At 40.1% G+C, this 22,371-nt stretch overlaps 2 protein-coding genes across 25 annotated transcripts in view; both read left to right on the forward strand.

The window, feature by feature from the left end:
* LOC147367664 (myb/SANT-like DNA-binding domain-containing protein 3) overlaps positions 1–8,332 on the forward strand; it is a 152,548-nt gene extending 144,216 nt beyond the window's left edge. For 16 of the 24 annotated variants that reach the window (XR_015131972.1, XR_015131971.1, XR_015131973.1 and 13 more), the window contains 2 exons: positions 3,125–3,283; positions 7,219–8,332. Coding sequence is in view for 19 of the 24 variants with exons in the window: in XM_086315705.1 (XP_086171831.1) it covers positions 3,125–3,283; positions 7,219–7,303 (244 nt within the window). In the remaining 5 variants the exon portion in view is untranslated. The remainder of the gene's footprint in view (positions 1–3,124; positions 3,284–7,218) is intronic. The other 8 variants (XM_086315714.1, XM_086315718.1, XM_086315715.1 and 5 more) reach the window with 1 other exon arrangement.
* Positions 8,333–8,798: 466 nt separating this feature from the next.
* Positions 8,799–20,830, forward strand: CAVIN4 (caveolae associated protein 4). Its single transcript, XM_086315731.1, has 2 exons — positions 8,799–9,250; positions 18,448–20,830. Exons 1-2 carry the CDS (start codon positions 8,843–8,845, stop codon positions 19,123–19,125), a joined length of 1,086 nt encoding a protein of 361 aa, XP_086171857.1. The 5' UTR covers positions 8,799–8,842; the 3' UTR covers positions 19,126–20,830.
* Positions 20,831–22,371: the final 1,541 nt, after the last annotated feature.

Consider the following 22,371-nt stretch of genomic DNA (forward strand, 5'->3'; position numbering starts at 1 on the left):
TGATTTGTGGACTTTTTGATGATAACCATTCTGACAGCTCTGAGATGATATCTTAGTAAAATGTTGAGCATCTTTTCATTTAGCCATCTCTGTATGTCTTCTTTGAAAAAAAAAAAAAGTCTGTTTAGGTCTTCTGCCTATTTTTTGATTGGGTGGTTTTTATGATAGTTATATGAGCTGTTTATATATTTTGGATATTGACTGCTTATCAGTAATATCATTTGCAAATATTTTCTTCCATTCAGTAGGTTGTCTTTTTGTTTTGTCTATGGTTTCCTTTGCTGTGCAAAAGATTTTAAGTTTAATTAGATCCCATTTGTTTAGTTCTGCTTTTATTTTTTTGCCTTGGGAGACAAATTAAAAAAATATTGCTATTATTTATGTCAAAGCGTGTTCTACCTGTGTTCTCTTCTAGGTGTTTTGTGATTTTCAAGTCTTACATTTAGTTTTGATCTATTTTAAGTTTATTTTTCTGTATGGCGTGAAGAAATACTCTAGTCTCATTCTGTTACATGTATTTGTCCAGATACTGTTATTCTTTTGAACAACTGGCTTGATTTCCTTTTGTGGAGATTGTATTTTATATCCGTGATTTTATCTCTTTCCCTTTTCCCCCTCACCTCTCAGCTCCCGTCCCACTTCTTTCCTTTATCCAGTGGTTTTTAGTATATTCATGGAGTTGTGCAGTCACTGCAGTCAGTTTACATTTCATCACCCTGAGGAAACTATGCCCTTTACCCCCAAATCTCCCCATCCTCCTGGGCCTTAGCCAGCCACCAATACTCTTTGTCTCTGTAGATTTATCTATTCTGGACATTTCATTTCAATAGATTGTATTCATGCAGTGTGTGGTCTGTGTCTGTCTGTCTTTGACTTAGCATACTGTTACACAATTTATTCATGTTGTGATGTGTATCAATATTTTGTTCCTTTTTGTGGCTGAACAGTATTTCATTAGATGGGTAATACCACATTTTTTAATCCACTTACCAGTTGAAAAATAATTAGATTGTTTCCACTTTTGGCTATTACGGATCATGCTCCCTTGCATAATTGTTTGCAAGTTTTTGTGTGGACGTGTGTTTTCATTTCTACTGGGTAAATGCCTAGGAGTTGCTGGGCCAAATGCTAACTCTGTATTTAACTTTTTGAGGAACTGCCAGAATGGTTTTAAAAGTGGCTGCATCATTTTTATGTTCCCTGCAGAATCCTTGCCAACACTTGTCATTTTCTGGCTTTTTGATTCCTGGTGGGTATGCTAGACATCTTATTGTGGTTTTGATTTGCGTTTCCATGACGACTAATGATATTAGTGCTTATTTGTCATTTATCTATCATTTTTGGAGAAATGTCTGTTCAGATCTTTTGTCTATTTTGTACCTTTTCCCTCTTTTTGTTAATGAGTTTTAATAGTTTTTTATATACTTTAGATACAAATCTCTTGTCAGATTCATACTTTGCAGAAATTTTCTCCTGTGGCTTATCTTTTCAGTTTCTTTCTTGATAGTGTCCTTATGTACAAAAGATTTAATTTTGATTTAGCCTAGTTTAACTTTGTTACTGTTTGTGCTTTTGATGGTGTATGAAGAAATCATACCTCATCTAAGGTCATGAATATTTACTTTCTTCCCCCCGCCAAGAGTTTTAAAGTTTTAGTTCTTGCATTTAGATCTGTGATCCATTTGAGTTAATTTTTGTGTATGCTATGAGGAAGAGGTCCAACTCTTATTCTTTTGTATGTGGATGTCCAGTTGTCCCAGCACCATTTGTTGAAAAGACTGTTTTGCATCAAATTATCTTAGCTCCCTTTCCAGATATCAGTTGACCATAGATGTAAAGGTGTATTTCTGTGCTCTCAGTTATGCTTGTGATCTATGTATCTGCCAAACTGCCATTTTTGTCTGCTAGGAAGCTTAGAACCAGTATGGAACCTCTGGCAGGTGTCTGGGCCCCCAAGGGTAGGATGTGTGGACTCAGGTTCCTCGGGCTTCCTGTTCCTGTGCTTTCGGGTTTCTTTCTTCCTATGCGTATGTGTGTGTTAGTTGCTCAATCGTGTCAGACTGTTTGCGGTCCTATGGACTATAGCCCACCAGGTTCTTCTGTCCATGGGATTCTCCAGGCAAGAATACTGGAGTGGGTTGCTGTTTCCTTCTCCAGGGGATCTTCCCAACCCAGGGATTGAACACGGGTCTCCTGCATAGCAGGTGGATTCTTTTTTTTTTCCACTCTCTGAGCCACCAGGAAAGCCCCTTGCTCTGTGTGTTTTTATTAAAAATTATTTTTCTGTAATGAAATGTGGGACATTAATAAATATTCTATCCTTAGACTTCTAATGTTTTATTAATCAGTTTTAACTGAAGGCTGGCGAATTTACACATTTCACTTCTGTCCTTCTGTCAACTAAAAAATGTGAGTTTTCTATTAAGTATTTTAAATGTTTCTCCCTGTCAAATTATCATCAGCTGATGTTGTTGCCTTTTTATTTACTCTTAATTGGAATTCAGATAATTTCTCAGATTTGTACCTACTTGACTGCTTAGCTCTGTTTCTGTCATTAACAACTTATTTTCATCTCTTCCCCTTGTTCTTTAAATGATTATATTATGTACACTGAGAAGCGTCTTGAATATAATTTGGTGTTACGTTCAGAGAACTGTAAATGTCTATAAAACTATTTATTCAGTAATCCCACTTGAAGTATCTAGCGTAAGGGATAACGCTAAATATAGAATGCACAGTCATCATAATATCCACCACACCTAACTCATAATTCTGAAAAATAGAAAATAGCCGATATGTCTAAAAGCAAGGAATAGGAATTGCTGTATTTTAGCCACTGAATGGGATGTTGTGAATCCATTTTTAAATGGCAGTAACAAAGACTGCTTAGCAGCTTTTAAATTAAAGTGATATGATGATGAGTGCAAGAAGCACTTTGTAAACTAGTCGTATCCAAAAGAGTGTAAGGAAATACAGTAATGGCAGTGTTTTTTCAGATGGTGGGAGAGTGCCTGATTTGCTGTTTCTGTTTATCATTCTTTTGTACGTTTTCATTTTAAAACCTGGAATTACTGAAATTTATAAATCTCACAGGAGTCCTTTTTTTCTTTTTCCCCCTTTTCAGATGTGAATCTGGTTACACTGGACAGCACTGTGAAAAGACAGACTTTAGTATTCTCTATGTAGTGCCAAGTAGGCAAAAGCTCACTCATGTTCTTATAGCAGCAATTATTGGAGCTGTACAGATTGCCATTATAGTAGCAATTGTCATGTGCATAACCAGGTAGGTAATGGCCTACAAAATACCAACTTTCAATTAGAGGTGGGTGGCTATTAAAGAATCCTGAAGCACTCAAAATAATGGGGACTTGACATCTACCAGTCTATTAGGAAGAAATCCTAGAATTAATTCTCTTAAGGTTTCCATGTAGGTCTGACCTCTCCCCATCGTGCTGCTTTAGAATTTGGTCAAGAACTCATTCCCAGGGTTACAGGCAGATCTAGGCTCAGGCAGAGAAAGCCTGAGGGTACTCAGTGGCATAAAGGAATTTTGAGATCTTAGAACTGTGTGTCCGCTTTAAGCATCACCTTCAGGGACAGTGATGGTAGCAGGATGGTCTGCACATGCATTGAAGAGCCAGGCAGGAACTTTCTAAGTCCTGCAGAATTGACTGGGTCTTGTGCCCTAAGAATATACTTTATCTATAGTAAATACAAGAAGGGAAGAAATCAGAGGTTAAAGAAAACTGCTTTTTAAATATGTTGTCTTAGCATTACTTCATTTTCTAGAATACAGTTATAAGTAGTAAACTTTAAAATACTCTATCATAACTAAAACCATTGGGAGTTTATCATAACTGAACCCCAAAGTAAAGGACATAATTGGAGTGCAGTTGGCCTAAAAAGAGGTGTTTTCCAGGCTGAGTGGAAATATGTAAGTCAGACTGAACTGGACCTTGGAGAACTCAAAGAAAATTAAGTTTTCATCTTGTTCATCTTTATGCTTCTGAGTCTAAGGTCTTTTCTTCTTGCTTACCTCTTCCTACCTCCTTTCAGTTTGGTTTAGACTCCCATAAACATTATCTCTATACATTTCTGCCTTATTCTGGGCTGAGGGTTGGGCTATATCAAGTGTAGATATTGGCAGGCCATAATGGATTTATGGCTCTTCTGTCTGAAGTCTGGGGAGAAGCCAGACCCTCTGTGGTCTCAGCCATCTGGAGCTAAAATGATAAATCTAGCAATGATGAAAAACTCTTCTCTGAATAACATATTTTTCATAAAATACAAGTGCTGAAAGCCAGTGGACTTTATTCTATAGAACAGATGATCTGCCCTTAGGCAAGACTACTGAATATGAAATTGGGCAGTAGATTAAAGTAGGGACATAATGTTATAAAAAATAATGACAGCAGAAAGAGAACATAGAAAAAATAAACCCACCATGTAACAGCAGGGCTGCCTGTGGCTGTGTAACATGGGCTCAGAGGTGAAGCAGTTTGCCTGTGGTCCTCCAGCTAGTAAGTGAAAGGGTCTGGATTTGGATTCGGTGCTGCCTGATTGCTAAACCATTCCTCTTGCTATGGAACCACCAAAAAGAGGGGGGTCCATGTTAAGTCATCTTGGGAAATACGTTTGCTAAGTATGATCCTCCTGTGGGAGTGCGATTCAGACTTGATTTTATAGCAGTTCAGGGTTTTGCAACAGGGAAGGGACTTGGTGTGAATCATTTTCCCAGGGCATTAGTTCTGTGTGTCATCTGAAAAATTTATTGGAGAGAAAATGTGAGGTTTTGGAAGACCATTTAGGACGTTATTAGAGTAAAGCAGAAGTGGAATAACAGATGATTTGGAAGGTGAATGAAAGAAATAAGGTAATAAGGTAAAGGTAAGGAAAGATTTTGAGGCCCAGTGATTTTTAGTTCCTTAAAGATCTTAAAGATCAAAGGACGTTAGAGTCAGCAAGAAGTTACTTTGTATTCAACCCCTTCATTCTAGAGAAGTGAGGAAACTGGTGCCCTAGGTTGGGAAAACTTCACCCAAGAGCAGAGAGATAGTTAAGCCCTTTTGTTAATCCTATCCAGCCTTTTGTCTAGCTCTTTGCCTCAATTCTCACTGTGCCATAATCCTCAGCTACTAAATTACAATTACCTTGCAGGTAGTTTTTAAATTAGTGGTGGTTGTGGTTTAGTCGCTGAGTCGTGTCTGTTTGCAACCCCATGGACTGTAGCCTGCGAGGCTCCTCTGTCCATGGGATTCTCCAGGCAGAAATACTGGAGTGCGGCATTTCTCTCCAGGGGATCTTCCCGACCCAGGGGTTAAACCTGGTCTCCTGCCTTGCAGGCAGATTCTTTACCAACTAAGCTACCAGGGAATTCAAGTTAGTAACCTCTAGTGTATATCCCATCACTCGAGTACTCTTGCCTGGAAAATCCCATGGACGGAGGAGCCTGGTAGGCTGCATGCAGTCCATGGGGTCGCTAAGAGTCGGACACGACTGAGCGACTTCATGTTCACTTTTCACTTTAATGCATTGGAGAAGGAAATGGCAACCCACTCCAGTGGGAGAATCCCAGGGACAGGGGAGCCTGATAGGCTGCCATCTATGGGATCACCCAGAGTTGGACATGACTGAAGCGACTTAGCAGCAGCAGTTTATATCCCAAGTCCATTTGCTGCCTTCACAGACACATAGGCGTTGCCTTATATTTAACTGTTACAGTGTATTCACTACCCTCTGTCTCTATGTCTGAAGGGTCATCTCATTGAATTTATCATAGATCTCTTCCTGAGCCCTTTTTATTATGGCATTTTCACCCCTAGAATGTCTTGCTCCCTTGGATTGAGGATATTATAATTATGCACTTGGACTGACCTGCACTGCATTTTTAAGGAGTGTCTCTCCCACACAGTCCATTGCGACAGCTGTTCACTTATCCTGTGGTGACTGTTACATGTGAGGAATCTTCCTTTAAAGGGATGTTCCCACTGACACATTTATCAAGACTGCAGGAGTGAAATTTTCTTCTCTTAGGCTTGGCATCTTCTTTCATGTTGAATATCACCTTGGCCGAACCCCCTTATTGTGTAGATGGAAAAAACCCATGGTCTCAGGAACTTGTCCAGTGTCACGGTGAGTTGTGACAGTTGAGGAAGATTGCCGTCCCTCTCAATCGGTGTTCCCATGTGTGAAATGGAGTTGATTCCAGCCCTGTCTACCTCCAAGTGTTTTTATGAGGATAAGGCAAAATTTGTGAAAAACAGTATGTAAACTGGAAGTGTTACCATCAAGCTTTTACATCAAGACAAAGTAGTGCTCTTGGAAAATGAGTAAAAACCTGGAACTTTAGGGTAGAAGTTCTTGTCTCAAGACTTTCTTACTGTTAGATTATAAAGTTCTTGCTGGAAGAGATTTTAGAGGTTAGTCCAACTTTTAATATTTTGCTTATAGAAAAAGGGTGTTGCACAGCTAGTTTCTAGCAGAGCCTCAACTCAGAATTACTGGAGCTCATCCAGCTTCCTTTATTCCATGTTGTGTAGTGTATAGCACTTTGTGCACAGTGAGATCTGATTGCGTTTACATTCTAGTGGGCGGGCACATGGCACGACAGGCTTTAAACCACCGCAGAGAAACATGCACAGAGCCGTGAGAGCAGACTGAGAAGTATCTCTTATCCCCCAAGTTCTGTCCTGGGTTTTGTGGTTTGTCCCAGCAGGGTGTCGAATGACTCCTTCTGAATTACCATCTAAAATAACTAGGCATTTCCTGTATTTTCTGATTTGAGGTTAATAAGCACATTTCTTCCTGATTTCTCCTTCATCTAAGCTGTCCTTGTCATTTTGAGGGTGTTGTCATGCTCAGGGAAAGTACATAAGCAAGGATCCTTTCTACTGTCACAAGTTTCCATGTTACCAGTCACTGTGGTTTGGTAATTGCCAGGCCAGAAGAAGGGTGGCGATTCCTCTTGGGCATGCACATGCAGTGGGAGACCCTGGGAGTGAGTTTCATTTGTGTTTACACCTGCATTGCATGTCTAACCCTCTCACCTCCCTGCTTTGTAGGAAGGACGGCAGTCTGACATGATAGTCTGTCATCAAATAGCGTCTGTTTCCCTTTCATGTGATCATATGCAATATGGCTTTCTGTGTGGAATGTGTATTAACCTGGAAACATTTGAAATATCCTAAACAAAATGACATTTTCCTTTTTTCTTGACAGAAAATGCCCTAAAAATAATAGAGGACGACGACAGAAGCAAAACCTAGGTCATTTTACTTCAGATACGTCATCCAGAATGGTTTGAACTGGTGACTTTTATATGTACACTGACCATGTGATGTACATTTATTATGTCTTTTTTTAAAGAATGGAAATATTTATTTCAGAGGCCTTATTTTTGGACATTTTTAGTGTAGTACTGTTGGCTCGTATTTAGAATATTCAGCTACAACAGTTTTGGACTGTTTAGTAGTCTTTGTTTTATGTTTTTAAATACAAAAATTGATTTCACAAATTTGTACCACATGGTAATTCTAAGACTTGTTCTTTACCCATGGAATGTAATATTTTTGCAAAGATGGACCACTTCACAAATGGTTACAAAGTCATACCCACTTCTTCCACAATGACCACAGCAAATGACCAAGCATGAACTAAAGGTAAAGATGTTTACAGATTACTTTTCTTACAAAAAAAATCTAGAAGACACTGTGTTTAGACATTTCAATGTTTTTGAGATTTATTAACTGATTTTTTAGACACTGCCTATCGCATGAACTATAAAGTTGTGTGTGTTAGATGTAAAATATTTATAAGATGTATGGACTGGAATTTGATCATTTCTCTCTTTGAAAAAATAATTCTGAATTAATTTTTAAAAGTATATGGTAGCAGTGATGAAACGGATCACTGAAAAGTAGACTTAGATGTTGTGAAAATAGTCTGTTTAACAAACGGATTGGAATAAAGCCTACTCTGTCATTTAAACTACTTTAATACACATTCATTTTTAAAGAGAGTATTTGTTTTAAGATAAATAAACCAATGGTATCAGTGTTTGTGAATAAAATGCAAAAATGATGTTAACAATTGGTGCTCTTTGTGTGAGCTTAAAAATCATCTCAGACCTCTATCCAAATTTGTTCTGTTATAATAGCTATACTAATAGGTTGTTGATGTTTAAAGATCTGAAGTGTGAGTAGAATGTGTTCAGGTGTTTAACATGTAGTTTAGGTATGCAGAAGTATGCATGTAGAATTTAAGAATATGTTCAAAATATTAATTTTAATATTCGGTTTGGAAAAGCATGTTATAATATAATGTTTTCACTATATGGCCTCTGTTTTGGTGTGTTTATTTATTGCATTCTTTGATATTGATATATCAGTGCATTTAATGTGAGATTAATGGAAAAAACAGATTTCTGTTCAAAATTCCCATTTGCTTTTTATAAATAATGCTTGAAATTGTCTAAAGGCAAAAGGCTTCACCCATCACTTAAAGTTTGCTTATTTAGTTATTTGGCTTCTAGGCTTAATATTAGTAACACGGTGGCTTTAGGGAACTTTTCCTTTTAAAAAGCTTCCCTCTTCTACCCACACAGTCTTATTTGAGCCCCTTAGTCAGTCAGTAAGCATGTTTGGAACAGCATCCAGTGCTTTGCGAGGGTTCATATTGCAGAACAGTCATGTATGGGTATTTGTAGTTACAAATACTTGACCAGCCTCCAGGGGTGGGGCTTCCAACCCTTTAAGCAACCCTGTTGCCTGTTATCAAGCTAACTTTTTGCTCTCGGTGCCAGAATTGATTGTGGTAAGACATCTTTCACTGAGAAATAATTAAAATGGAGCATAATGGGTCGGCTTCAAATGCTGATAAAATCCACCAGAATCGCCTGTCGAATGTGACAGAAGATGAAGACCAAGATGCCGCTCTCACCATTGTGACTGTGCTGGACAAAGTCGCTGCCATCGTGGACAGTGTGCAGGCCAGCCAGAAGAGGATAGAGGAGAGACACAGGGTGATGGAGAATGCCATCAAGTCCGTCCAGATTGACCTGCTCAAGTTTTCACAGTCACACAGCAACACAGGCTATGTCATTAACAAGTTGTTTGAGAAAACCCGAAAGGTCAGTGCTCACATTAAAGACGTGAAGGCCCGGGTGGAGAAGCAACAAACTCACGTTAAAAAAGTTGAAGCTAAGCAAGAAGAAATAATGAAGAAAAACAAATTCCGTGTGGTCATATTCCAGGTAAGCTGTGTGTTTAACTCAACGACTGCAGTCTTTTGCAGCCTTTAATGGCCAGCATGTCCTATCCGAGTCCAGTGTCACGTGGTGACTGTTGTATACATGTGTGTGGTGGAGTTCTGTATCAGCAGGGATCTCAGGATAAAGCCATTTCTCTGTTAACTGGTATACTATCATGTCAGTGTTTTGAGCTTCTCAACCATTCCATGTAATATGAACTGTGGATCATAGCTGAGTCTATTTCTTGCCTTTGAAACTTAATATTGGTAATCCACTTTTGGGATATTAGCCATATTAGCATGGTGCCCTCTCATAGCCTTTGAGAAGGTTAGAACTAGAAGATAGCTAAGAAGCCTCCAGTTTAAAACACCTCTTTGTTGTATAGAAGAAAAAAAAAAAAGAAACTGAGGACCTGTAGCCCCGTAGTGTGGTTCTTTCCCTTGCTATGGAGAGCCTGGAAAGCCCTAAACAGTAAAATGTAAACTTTGCAGAAATTAATTTGTCTATTGAATTTTTTGTATTATAATAATGTGTAAGTCACGGTTATAAGCAAAACAGTATTTCTTGATGAACAATCAGACAGTTCTGTTTTTTCTTATAGTTATACAAGCGTAGGAGTCACTTAAGTAATTCCTTATATTTGATTATAATGTCTCTTAGCTGATTTTATATGGTAGTTTCTATGTGGCATTGTGTATTGAGCTAGTAAGTTCCTATCTTCCTGTCTTATCTGCACTTGACCCTCATGTTTTTTGAAATAGGAATGCATCCATGGCAAATGCCTAAAACCTATTATATGTTTTAAAACTGTTACAGATCAAAAGGGAAAAGCTTGAACTCCAATGGTAGAAAAATTGGAAAGTCATTATCAGTCAGTTCACAGAAGACCAAATAAATGAGCAAAATTCCACTTTCACCTACTTAAATATTTACAGTTACTGAAACATATTCTGAGTTTAAGAATAGGAAATAACAAGCACTTTCATTTTCTGCTAGTAGAATATTAATTGGTACATTTCTGGAGGGTGGTTTTGGTAGTATGTGTTAAGAACCTTAAAAATTCACAAACCTTTTGGCTTCAAAATTTCACATCAACATGCTTATTGTATGCGTAAAATCAGGAATGTGTGTGGGGATATTCACTGGTGCATATATGTAGTGTTATCATGCTGTATTTTTTAAATGGATGGATGCCCATATGCATAGGGGAAAAGCCTAGAAGAATGAAACAAATTGAAATAGGAACACAGTTGGATTATGTAGGCGGGTATTTGTAAGATACCAGGAATGTGGGCCATTAATGCCCCAGGGGATTCTTTACACTTTAGTCAGTTCTTTGTAGCCCACTGTTGACTGATAAGGTTACACTGGAATAGTAAGTGGTATTTTGGATTTGTTGTGAAGAGCCTGTTGGTTATTTAGGAGAAAGAATGAAAAGAGAAGGTTGCTGATTTCAGAGGTAGGCAGGTTGGACTATGCCATCTGAAGGCTTTGCCATTTCTTCCCCTGCCACCGCCCCCACCCCAAGTCCCTGAAAGTCCTTCTCCAGACATTTTTTGGGAAAACACACACACACACCTGTTATCTTACTGTCGGAAGCCTTTGTCAGTGTATGTAATGGGTGTAGATTTAGTACGAGAATATAGTCTTCATTCTTGAATTCATTTTTCCAAGGGCATTAACAGTCATGAGTATATCTCACTTGCCTGGGGCATGCCAGGAAACATTCTTGGTATCCAGAATTTCTTCTGAGAACCTTTCTGTGAAGAGTAGACCAGGTAACAATCAAGGTTTCAGTTCAGTTTAGTTGCTCAGTCGTGTCCGACTCTTTGCGACCCCATGAATTGCAGCACGCCAGGCCTCCCTGTCTATCACCAACTCCCGGAGTTCACCCAAACTCATGTCCATAGAGTAGGTGATGCCATCCAGCCATCTCATCCTCTGTCGGCCCCTTCTCCTCCTGCCCCCAGCTGCCCCTCCCAGCATCGGAGTCTTTTCCAGTGAGTCATCTCTTCTCATGAGGTGGCCAAAGTATTGGAGTTTCAGCTTTAGCATCAGTCCTTCCAATGAACACCCAGGGCTGATCTCCTTTAGGATGGACTGGTTGGATCTCCTTGCAGTCCAAGGGACTCTCAAGAGTCTTCTCCAACACCACAGTTCAAAAGCATCAATTCTTCGGCGCTCAGCTTTCTTCACAGTCCAACTCTCACATCTATACATGACCGCTGGAAAAACCATAGCCTTGACTAGATGGACCTTTGTTGGCAAAATAATGTCTCTGCTTTTGAATATGCTATCTAGGTTGGTCATAACTTTCCTTCCAAGAAGTAAGTGTCTTTTAATTTCATGGCTGCAGTCAGCATCTGCAGTGATTTTGGAGCCTAGAAAAATAAAGTCTGACACTGTTTCCACTGTTTCTGCATCTATTTCCCATGAAGTGATGGGATCAGATGCCATGATCTTAGTTTTCTGAATGTTGAGCTTTAAGCCAACTTTTTCACTCTCCTCTTTCACTTTCATCAAGAGGCTTTTTAGTTCCTCTTCACTTTCTTCCATAAGGGTGGTGTCATCTGCATATCTGAGGTTATTGATACTTCTCCCGGCAATCTTGATTCCAGCTTGTGCTTCTTCCAGTCCAGCGTTTCTCATGATGTTTCTCATATAAGTTAAATAATCAGGGTGACAATATACAGCCTTGACGAACTCCTTTTCCTATTTGGAACCAGTCTGTTGTTCCATGTCCAGTTCTAACTGTTGCTGACCTGCATATACGTTTCTCAAGAGACTGGTCAGGTGGTCTGGTATTCCCATCTCTTTCAGAACTTTCCACAGTTTATTGTGATCCAGAAAGTCAAAGGCTTTGGCATAGTCAATAAAGCAGAAATAGATGTTTTTCTGGAACTCTTTCCCTTTTTCCACGATCCAGCAAATGTTGGCAATTTGATCTCTGGTTCCTCTGCCTTTTCTAAAACCAGCTTGAACATCTGGAAGGTTCATGTATTGCTGAAGCCTGGCTTGGAGAATTTTGAGCATTACTTTACTAGCGTGTGAGATGAGTGCACTTGTGTGGTAGTTTGAGCATTCTTTGGCATTGCCTTTCTTTGGGATTGGAATGAAAACTGACCTTTTCCAGTCCTGTGGCCCCTGCTGAGTTTTCCAAATTTGCTGGCATATTGAGTGCAGCACTTTCACAGCATCATCCTTTAGGATTTGAAATAGCTCAACTGGAATTCCATCACCTCCACTAGCTTTGTTCATGGTGATGCTTCCTAAGGCCCACTTGACTTCACGTTCCAGGATGTCTGGCTCTAGGTGAGTGATCACACCATCATGATTATCTGGGTCGTGAAGCTCTTTTTTGTACAGTTCTTCTGTGTATTCTTGCCACCTTTTCTTAATATCTTCTGCTTCTGTTAGGTCCATACCATTTCTGTCCTTTATTGAGCCCATCTTTGCATGAAATGTTCCCTTGGTATCTAATTTTCTTGAAGTGTTCTCTAGTCTTTCCCATTCTGTTGTTTTCTTCTATTTCTTTGCATTGATCGCTGAGGAAGGCTTTCTTATCTCTCCTTGCTATTCTTTGGAACTCTGCATTCAGATGCTTATATCTTTCCTTTTCTCCTTTGCTTTTCACTTGTCTTCTTTTCACAGCTATTTGTAAGGCCTCCCCAGACAGCCATTTTGCTTTTTTGCGTTTCTTTTCCATGGGGATGGTCTGATCCCTGTCTCCTGTACATTGTCACGAACCTCCGTCCATAGTTCATCAGGCACTCTATCTATCAGATCTAGTCCCTTAAATCTATTTCTCACTTCCACTGTATAATCATAAGCAATTTGATATAGGTCCTACCTGAATGGTCTAGTGGTTTTCCCTACTTTCTTCACTTTAAGTCTGAATTTGGCAATAAGGAGTTCAGTGGCTTAATAAAACAGGAGTTTCTGAAAAGTCCTAATTGTCTCTTGTGTGTCTGTTGATATACAATTCTTCTTTTAAAAAGTTGTTTCTATAACCTGTTTATTCCCTGAAACTTGCTATTTTTTTTCTTTTCTTTGAGCCCCAGTAGTTATTAGAATGAATAAAAGATGGTATGAAAAAGCAACTAAGAGGCATAATGTTGTGAAGAGTCTGTGAAATTAAGTTGTGCAGAGTAAGCAGCCCTTTGTCAATAAGCAGTGGCTATCTCATGCAGTTGGGAGTGCTTGTAAAGAAAAGATACAGGCAACTACCAGTGGATATGGGGATTCTTAGATGTTGAAATAGAGAATACAGCATTCACATGGTTCTTCGTAGCAGTTAAAATTCTTATAGTTTTTTTTGGCTGCTCCACTTGTGGGATCTCAGTTCCCTGACCAGGCACTGAATCTGTGCCGTGGCAGCGAAAGAGCCAAATCTTAACCACTAGACCACCAGAGAATTCCCACAATTCTTAAAATGTATTCTCATAGTTAAAATATGTATATATATGTGTATATATACATGTATACACACACACACGGCTTTATTGAGACTGTGCCTTCTACTAAAATTAACTTGAAGCTGAGTAATTTAGCTGTAACAGGCTTACCTTTCCATTTGAGTTTTTCCTCAAAAAGATATCCCTGGATATATCTTTTGGTGGCAGACTTTATTGGTACTTTATCTCCCACAGTTGTGTACAGTGGAGCTTTTACCTAATCCTGGACATTGGCTTTGGAAAAAAGTATCTGTTCTGTATCATACAATTATGATTTCTTTTTGAACATGCTTTCACCTTGGTGACCTTCTCACCATGAAGGCGAGGAAGGAGGATTATCATACCTTCTAACAATTTTGCTTACTAACCACATGCCTTTGCTTCCCAAATGAGGTATTAGGCCTTTCCCTAATGATAAGTTCCAGACTTGTAAATATTCAGACTTCTCCTACCTATATTACTTTGATAATCATGGCCACTATACTCTGATTTATAGTACTTGTTTTGTTACAAAACTCATCTTCTTACCTAGAATTTTACATGAAAAGATGCATAATAATTATACTTGGAAATCAACTATAATTCAACCCTAATTGTTTTCAATTATTATTTTAGTGAATTCACCACTAACTCATGATTATCTCTGAAGCATAGGCATTACAACAAATAGATTCACTTAACAGGTTCTTTCTCTGATTCACCTCTGTTTTGTTTTGTTGTTAAGCTTGATTTTGTAGAGTTTGTTGTGCACTTGAAGGAGGGTTTGTGATTCCTGAGCCAGATCTGATGCCTTTACAGCAGGATTGTGAAGGTTTTTCTCACCGAACAGTAATAATTCTTCAGCTTCGTTTCTAATACCTCCTCAGTCTACACCCACACACGCAGGGCTGCTGAAGCTGCTCCCTGTAGCAGGTGGTCAGGAAAAGAGAGGAATAAAGTTGCAGCTTCTAACTGATTCATCAGAGAGCTGTCAGTTATCCACCCTGACTTTTTTTTTAAGCTCCTAGACTGTCCAATCCTATAGCCAAATAATTAAATTTTAAGTAAGTATCCAAAGAAATAAAGTTCCGGGGATACCTCCTTGACTATCAGGCTGATAGGTCTTGGAATGTATATGAATATATTTCTTACATAGTAAACTTTTTTGGTTGAACATATTTAATCTGGATCTCAAAGTAAGGGCACATTTATTTTGTTTGTTTGTTTTAGATATATTCATTTTTTGTCTGTGGTAGGTCTTCGTTGCTGCACAGGGCTTTCTTGAGTTGTGGCGAGCGGGGGCTAATCTGTAGTTGTATTACGCTACAAGGTGGCTTCTCCTGTTGCGGAGCACAGGCTCTAGTGTTTGTGGGCTTCAGTAGTTGTCACACATGGGCTTGGTATTCGCAACTGTGGGCTCTGGAGCGTGGGCTGAGTAGTTGTGATGCGTGGACTTAGTTGTGGACCAGGAGTCGAACTAACCACATGCCTTTGCTTCCCAAAGGCATGTGTCCCCTGCGTTACACGGTGGATTCTTAACCACTGGACCCCCAGGGAAGCCTGGGAGCATAGTTTCTTTTAAAAAAATTCATGGGTTCAGTTAGAAATCTCATGATCTTTAAAGTTTTTCTGGTTTAGTTTTAAAAATAACCAGTAAATAGTGAATTGAGGTCCTTTAGCAGCTGTGTTTTTGGGCTCATTCTCAAGGTTACTAGTGTCTGCCAGTTCAATCCAGTTCTTATCCTTACCCTTTGACACATTGACATAGTTATTCCCTCCCTCTCTTCTTCTCTTTTGCACATTTGTAGTCTCCGTTTCTTCTTAAAGCTTCTTTCCCCTGGGCTTCTGGGGGCGTCCCTCTCTCTTGGTTTTCCTCCTGCCTCACTGGCTGATATTTTTCCATTTTGATTCTTTCTCATCTCTTCCTTCTTATCTTTAGGTCCAAAATCCATTTATCTGTCTATAACACCAAAATTCAAAAATTTCTAAAAATAAATTTTTTGTAACTTATTTGGCAGCAAGGCCTAACTTGACCTGAACTCATTTGAAGGCAAAACCCAACCTCAAGTAGCATGAGGCTATTTGTATTCTTTATGCCACCCTGGAGTGAATGTTCATATTTTCTTTTCTTTGCAAGATCTCACTGGGAATGTTATGTATTATTTTCCCAAATCTGAAATATTCTGATTTTTAAAAGGTACTTTGGTTTCAGGGAGTTTTGAGTAATGAAGTGTAGACCCACTCAATCTCTTGGTTGTCTGTTTGAACTGGTCATGATTTTTAGTTTCATCTTTATGTTAATGACTCCTAGAGAGATAAATCTCTAGTCCAGACCTCTCCTGGATTCCAGACTTATATATTCAACTGCCTACTCGTCATCTCTGCGTGGATGTGCAGTGGGCATCTCAAAGTCGGCATTCTCAGCACCTTAGTCAGTATCCTTCCCCTCCAGTCTCTGCCTCCCACTGTCTTCCCAATCTTAGTGAAATGCAAATATGTCCTTCATTTGCTCAGGCCCTGGACTTGAGAATCATCACCCTTGACGTCTCCACAGCTCAGTCTAGCAGTGGATCCCATTGACTCCTACCTTCACAGTGGATCTGGAATCAGACCACTTCTCACCACCGCCTCTGCCAGCACCTTGACCGCCTCTCACCTGATTGAGCTCAGTGGTCTCTACCTGCTCTCCCTGCTTCTCATTACTCTCGACTGCCTCATTTCAACAGGGTGACCCTTTTACAGCATGAGTCAAATCATGTTACTGTTTTCCCCAGAACTAGAAGGCTTCCTATCATATCCGGAATAAGAGCCACAATCATTATTGGCTACAGAGCCTTATGTGCACTGGCCCTCTCGCTCCCTCTCTTACCTTCTCTCCTTCTCTTGACCCTTGATCATTCTACTTGAGTCACGATGCCTTCTTTGCTTTCTGCTTTCCTCCCTGGGATATGCATTACCTTCAGGTCTAGGCTTGGATGTCACCTTCTTAGTGAGACCTTTCCGAGCATCCTCCCCTTTTAAAAGAGCATTTAAAGTATGTATCCCCACTCCCCATTTTATTTTTCACCTTAACATTTATTACCACCCAACATACTATATAGATAACTTGTTTATTTCTCTTTCTGAGAGTACAGGTTCTTTTACTGTTTTACTCACAGGAGGTTCTCAGTGCCTAGAATATTGACTGGTACATTGTGGGTGCTTAGTAACAATTGTTGAATGAAGGCATGTGTCTCTCTGTTCCAGCAGTCATTTGTTGAGCATACCTTCCATGTGCAAGGCACTCTGATAGATGTGGAGCATAAATCATAAATAAGATACAGCTTGGCTTTCATGGAGCCTATTATTTAGTGAAGGCCCCAGGGAGACATACACAAATGAGTAGAGCTCCAGTTCAATTCAGACTGTGAAAAATATTGTAAGTAGAAGATGGTTGGATGGCATCACTGACTTAATGCACATGAATCTGAGCAAACTCTGAGAGATAGTGAAGTACAGGGAATCCTGGCGTGCTGCAGTCCATGGGGTCACAAAGAGTCGGACACGACTTATTGAGTGAACAACAACAAGTACTTTTGTGTCATTTGGGTATAAATTGGAGACAGAATTGGTCTCTTGGGGAGGTTGGGCATGTTTGACTCAAAGATTTTGTTCACCAAGTTGAAAAGAGCATTTAAAGGTATTTAATTAAGGTAGCAAAAACCACGTATAGGAAGGCGTGGAGGGATGAGAACAGCATGTGCTGGAGGCGCTCAGGGTGTTTGTATGGCTGGACTGGACTGGAGGACCGGGAAAGCAGGCGTAGTTCAAACCAAAGGGCCATCTAATTATACTACAGAATTTGAACTCTCTGTCCTTTTGAGTATTGATGAGCTCCCAAATGTTTTAAAGTAGAGGAAGGATGTGATCAGATGTATGTTTTAGGACCATTTCACAGGAAATACTTAGGTGATATTGTGGTGAAGGTTTTTCATAAGTTCAGGGCTGAGGTTACAGGGCCTGAATTAAGACATTGGTAGAGGCAAGGATGAAGGAGGAGGGAACAGAGGAATTATTAGTCGGTAAGCAGTGTTACCGACAGCGCTTGGTGACCTGTCAGAGGAGAGCAGGGAATATTTGGGATGGTGATTCTGAGGTTTCTCTCTGGGTGACACCTGGAGGTATTAGTGCTGAGAGGTCCAGGAAAGGGTGATGGCTGAGCCTTGATTTTTGGATAAGTTAAGTTAGAGGTGCCTATGTTACATCTAGGTGAAGAAGTCTGCCTGCCAGTTAGAAATAAATGAGTCTTCATCTTAGGGGAAGGGGAGAGGTGAAGGGAAGATTTGTTGAGTCTGCTTGCCATTGGATTTGAAGGTAGAGCAGTGGATAATGTTGCTTAGGGTGAGCTTGGGAGATGAAGAAAAAGAAACCTTGAGAAACACCAGCATTTAAGGAGCGGGTGGAGGATAAACAACCTGTGAAAGTGAAGTCACTCAGTTGTGTCCGACTCTTCGTGACCCCATGGACTACAGCCCACCAGGCCCTCCGTCCATGGGATTTTCCAGGCAAGAGTACTGGAGTGGGGTGCCATTGCCTTCTCCGTTAACAGCGGCTAGGCATATTATATTTACTTGGAGCTGGTATACTTGGTTACAGCCTTAGTGCCCTCAGACATTGCATGCTTGGCCAGCTCCCCAGGTAGCAGCAAGCGCACTGTGGAGGAGATTAAAAAGGTGTGGGAAGGTCCAAGAACCCATGGCTAACAAGCTTGCTTTCTCTCTCCTTCAGGAGGAGGTTCAGTGTCCGACGTCCCTGTCTGTCGTGAAAGACAGAAGCTTGACTGAGAGTCCAGAGGAGGTGGACGAAATCTTTGATACCCCAGTTGATCTGTCTTCGGATGAAGAATATTTTGTTGAAGAGAGCAGGTCTGCCAGGCTAAAAAAGTCAGGCAAGGAGCGCATTGATAACATCAAAAAGGCATTTTCCAAAGAAAACATGCAGAAGACGCGGCAGAATTTTGACAAGAAAGTGAACAGAATTAGGACTAGAATAGTGACCCCAGAGAGGAGAGAGCGGCTGAGGCAGTCAGGGGAGAGATTGAGACAGTCAGGGGAGAGACTGAAGCAGTCAGGGGAGAGGTTTAAGAAATCTATTTCCAATGCAGCTCCCTCAAGGGAAGCTTTTAAGATGCGTAGCCTTCGGAAAACCAAAGACCGAGCAGTGGCTGAGGGTCCAGAAGAGGTCAGGGAGATGGGGGTGGACATCATTGCCAGGGGCGAGGCTCTAGGCCCCATCAGTGAGCTCTACCCCGAGGCGCTCAGTGAAACAGACCCTGAGGAGGCCAGTGCCACGCATCCTCCCCAAGAAGGTGGGGAGGTCTCGACCCCCGAGCCTCTAAAAGTTACTTTTAAACCCCAGGTGAAAGTAGAGGATGATGAATCTCTTTTGCTAGATTTAAAGCAGTAATTATAAAGAGGAATTAAGTATATTATAATTGTAAGTCTCCTTAATCATACAATCTTAGTTTAATTAGTATAGTCATTTACATGTACATGCCATATAGGAAAACATAAATGATATGCTTGTTTCATTTTTAGGTTTAAAATATTCAAGATAATAAGTTATTAATATATATTTCCTTGTAACTTCCTGGGGAATTCTTTTTTTTTTCCCTCCCCCGGAGAACTTTTTTTTTCTCTCCTCCCCCAGGGCTTATTTGATTCTATCAGCTTTCTCTCTTAGGTCACTCTCACGGCAGCTGTGGATTTTTAAGTTCATTTCTCTTGCCCATCAAAAAAAATAGTTTCCTAGTGAGGGCCAATTAGGTGTTTGTCTAGTCTACAACAAATGAAGGGCAAATTTGTGGCCATGATTTGCAAGTCAACTCTTGATTTTGGTCTAGATTAATACAAGGGGAATAACTCATGTGTGGATTTTATCTGTTCAAATCAATAGATTTGTTAGTAAATTAGCAGTCACACCCCTTTTTGATGCCTTTGCATAAAAACATGGAAGTGCTGGACTCGAGCACTCGGTTCTGGCATCAGAGCCTTGCTTGTAGCAAGCCACTCGGCAAGTCGTCTGCTAATCGTCTGGTCACTGAAATGAAGAGAGTTCACCTGTCCTGCCCACCCCAGAGGACTGCTGTGAAGATTAATGAAATATTACACATTCTGGGGGGAGCAAGAACCATTTCCAGAGAAAAGAAACCCCACCGGTTCCTCAAAAACAGAATCGAAATACTTACATCTTCTGAAAAAGCCCTGAGCTTCAAGCAGTAAGGACCTAGGTGGGACAGACACTAAAGTTGGTTTTTCTTTTCACAGAATCAGGAATGAAAAATAAAGGTTTGGGTGACATCTTTTTCATCAGAGACTAAACCCAGCTCTTGGGTTTGAATTGGGTCTTAAAACATTTCCTGGAAAATTCTTCTCTGATTATCTTCTGCACAGATCTCTGGTGGACTAGAACAGCATGTTTGAGCATCATGAACTCTGCAACTGTGGCTGTACCTTCAAGAGGCCTCTCTAAAGCCAGACCTTGTACAGTGTTTTTAAAAGACCTCAAATGTTTCTGATTTCCGGAGTGAACCCCTCAAAGTCCACCTGTCTAAAACAGTGTTCAGGGAGTTCATCACAGCTGCTTTGGGAGGAAGCCAGATTCTACCTGTCAGTCAGCTGTAAATCTAACTGATCAGCTAAGTAGCTGATCCAGAAGTAGATATTATTGTTAAAGAGAAAAATGATCATACTGGTTCTTCAATTATGTATGTTTAAATCTTTTGATTTGAGAAAGGGAAGAAATGGAATTATGGGATTTGAGAATTTGAAGAGTTTTGGACAACAGTTAGCTTTCAGATCAGTTTTAGATGCTCTGGTAGTAACTAAAAATTGTACACACACACACACAAATCAGCTTTAAAATATTTAACTGAGTTATCCAGCTGTTTGGGTTTGGGAGTTTGATTCAGTATCATTTCCTCTTCACTGTGCGTGAATACATAAAATAGTGAATTGTTCCTCTCATTATCTTTTTATAAAGTGTATACAGCTTTGAACAATACTTCAAAAGGAATAATTTTTAAAATGTTATGGTTTAGCAAAAGCTTGGATGCCTAATCAAATATTTCCTTAAAGCCATAATAAATTTGAATTAAAAAAGATAATACAAAGTTTGATGTCATTGTCCTATTTGTAAATATTTTTGCTGATAATGAAAGCAAACAATATGGCACGAATTTGATATAGTAACCCTGCTTATGATAGATATGTTTCTAGGTTAAGCAGAATGTAAAGAAGTTATAGGTTGTTTTTTCTGGCACCATACAGAGTAATGGAGAAGGAAGTGGCAACCCACTCCAGTATTCGTGCCTGGAAAATTCCATGGACAGAGAAGCCTGGTGGGCTGCCGTCCATGGGGTCACAGAGAGTTGGTCACAGAGAGCACATCAGTACGGTATGGAGAGTAAACATCAATTGAACTTTTTTATTTTTTTGCAGATACCACTGTCAAGTAATTTCTGTCAAGTCCTTTTACTTACTGACTCACTTTATAACCAGGCTTTACATGTTAATGGAATGTTGCCCACATAGGTCCGTCTGAATGTTGACGTAGAAGACATTGTAGCCTGGTCAGCTCTTCATCATGGTGGACTTTGAACAATTTCCATGTTCCCAGAGGTTCATTGTAACTTTTTACATTTATTTTAGGCTGTGCTAGGTCCTCCTTGATCTACCGGCTTTCTCTGGTTGTGCCAAGTGGGGGCTACTACTCTCTAGCTGTGATGTGCAGTCTTCTCATTGTGTGGCTTCTCCTGCTGCAGAGCACGGGCTTCAGGCACATGGGCTCAGTAGTTGTGCACAGGCTTAGTCGCTCCATGGCATGTGCGATCTTCCCAGACCAGGAATCAAACTCGTGTCCCCTGCATCGGCAGGCAGATTCCTAACCACTGGACCGCCAGGGAAGTCTGATTCATCGTACTTTACACTGCTTGTTTGGTACTAGGATTTTCCCCTCTGTGTTCCTTCTGTCTCTGAACTTCTCCTCCCATGTTTAGAGCATTCCTCAATTCCATATTCATCATTTTTTCTTTTACCGTGTTCTCTTGACACAAAGAATGTCTGTTTATTATATAGACTGCAAAATCAAATATCTTCATTTAATGCAAGGAATAATTATCAGCATTTTCTCTTCTTAAAGTTTCAGACAACACAGAACAGATTTTGTGCTTATTGTACTCTTCTGTGTTTTTGAAATTTTTGTTAGATTTTGAACCGTTTATTGTGATTGCAGCCATGAAATTAAAAGACGCTTACTCCTTGGAAGAAAAGTTATGACCAACGTAGACAGCATACTAAAAAGTAGAGACATTACTTTGTCAACAAAGGTCCGTCTGGTCAAGGCTATGGTTTTTCCAGTAGTCATGTATGGATGTGAGAGTTGGACTATAAGGAAAGCTGAGCGTCGAACAATTGATGCTTTTGAGCTGTGGTGTTGGAGAAGACTCTTGAGAGTCCCTTGTACCGCAAGGAGATCCAACCAGTCCATCCTAAAGGAGATCATTCCTGGGTGTTCATTGGAAGGACTGATGTTGAAGCTGAAACTCCAATACTTTGGCCACTTGATGAGAATAGTGGACTCATTTGAAAAGACCCTGATGCTGGGAAAGATTGGGGGCAGGAGGAGAAGGGGATGACAGAGGATGAGATGGTT

The sequence above is a fragment of the Bos grunniens genome, chromosome 8 (genome assembly GCF_055505025.1).
Source record: "Bos grunniens cultivar Pamir isolate PY7600 chromosome 8, Bosgru_T2T1.0, whole genome shotgun sequence".
Classification (NCBI taxonomy): domain Eukaryota; kingdom Metazoa; phylum Chordata; class Mammalia; order Artiodactyla; family Bovidae; genus Bos; species Bos grunniens.

Bases quoted from the DNA above. Each gene is read 5' to 3' on its own strand.
- CAVIN4 (XM_086315731.1), top strand. From the start codon at position 8,843: ATGGAGCATAATGGGTCGGCTTCAAATGCTGATAAAATCCACCAGAAT. The intron at 9,251-18,447 runs GTAAGCTGTGTG...TCTCTCCTTCAG, and splicing joins TCCGTGTGGTCATATTCCAG to GAGGAGGTTCAGTGTCCGAC.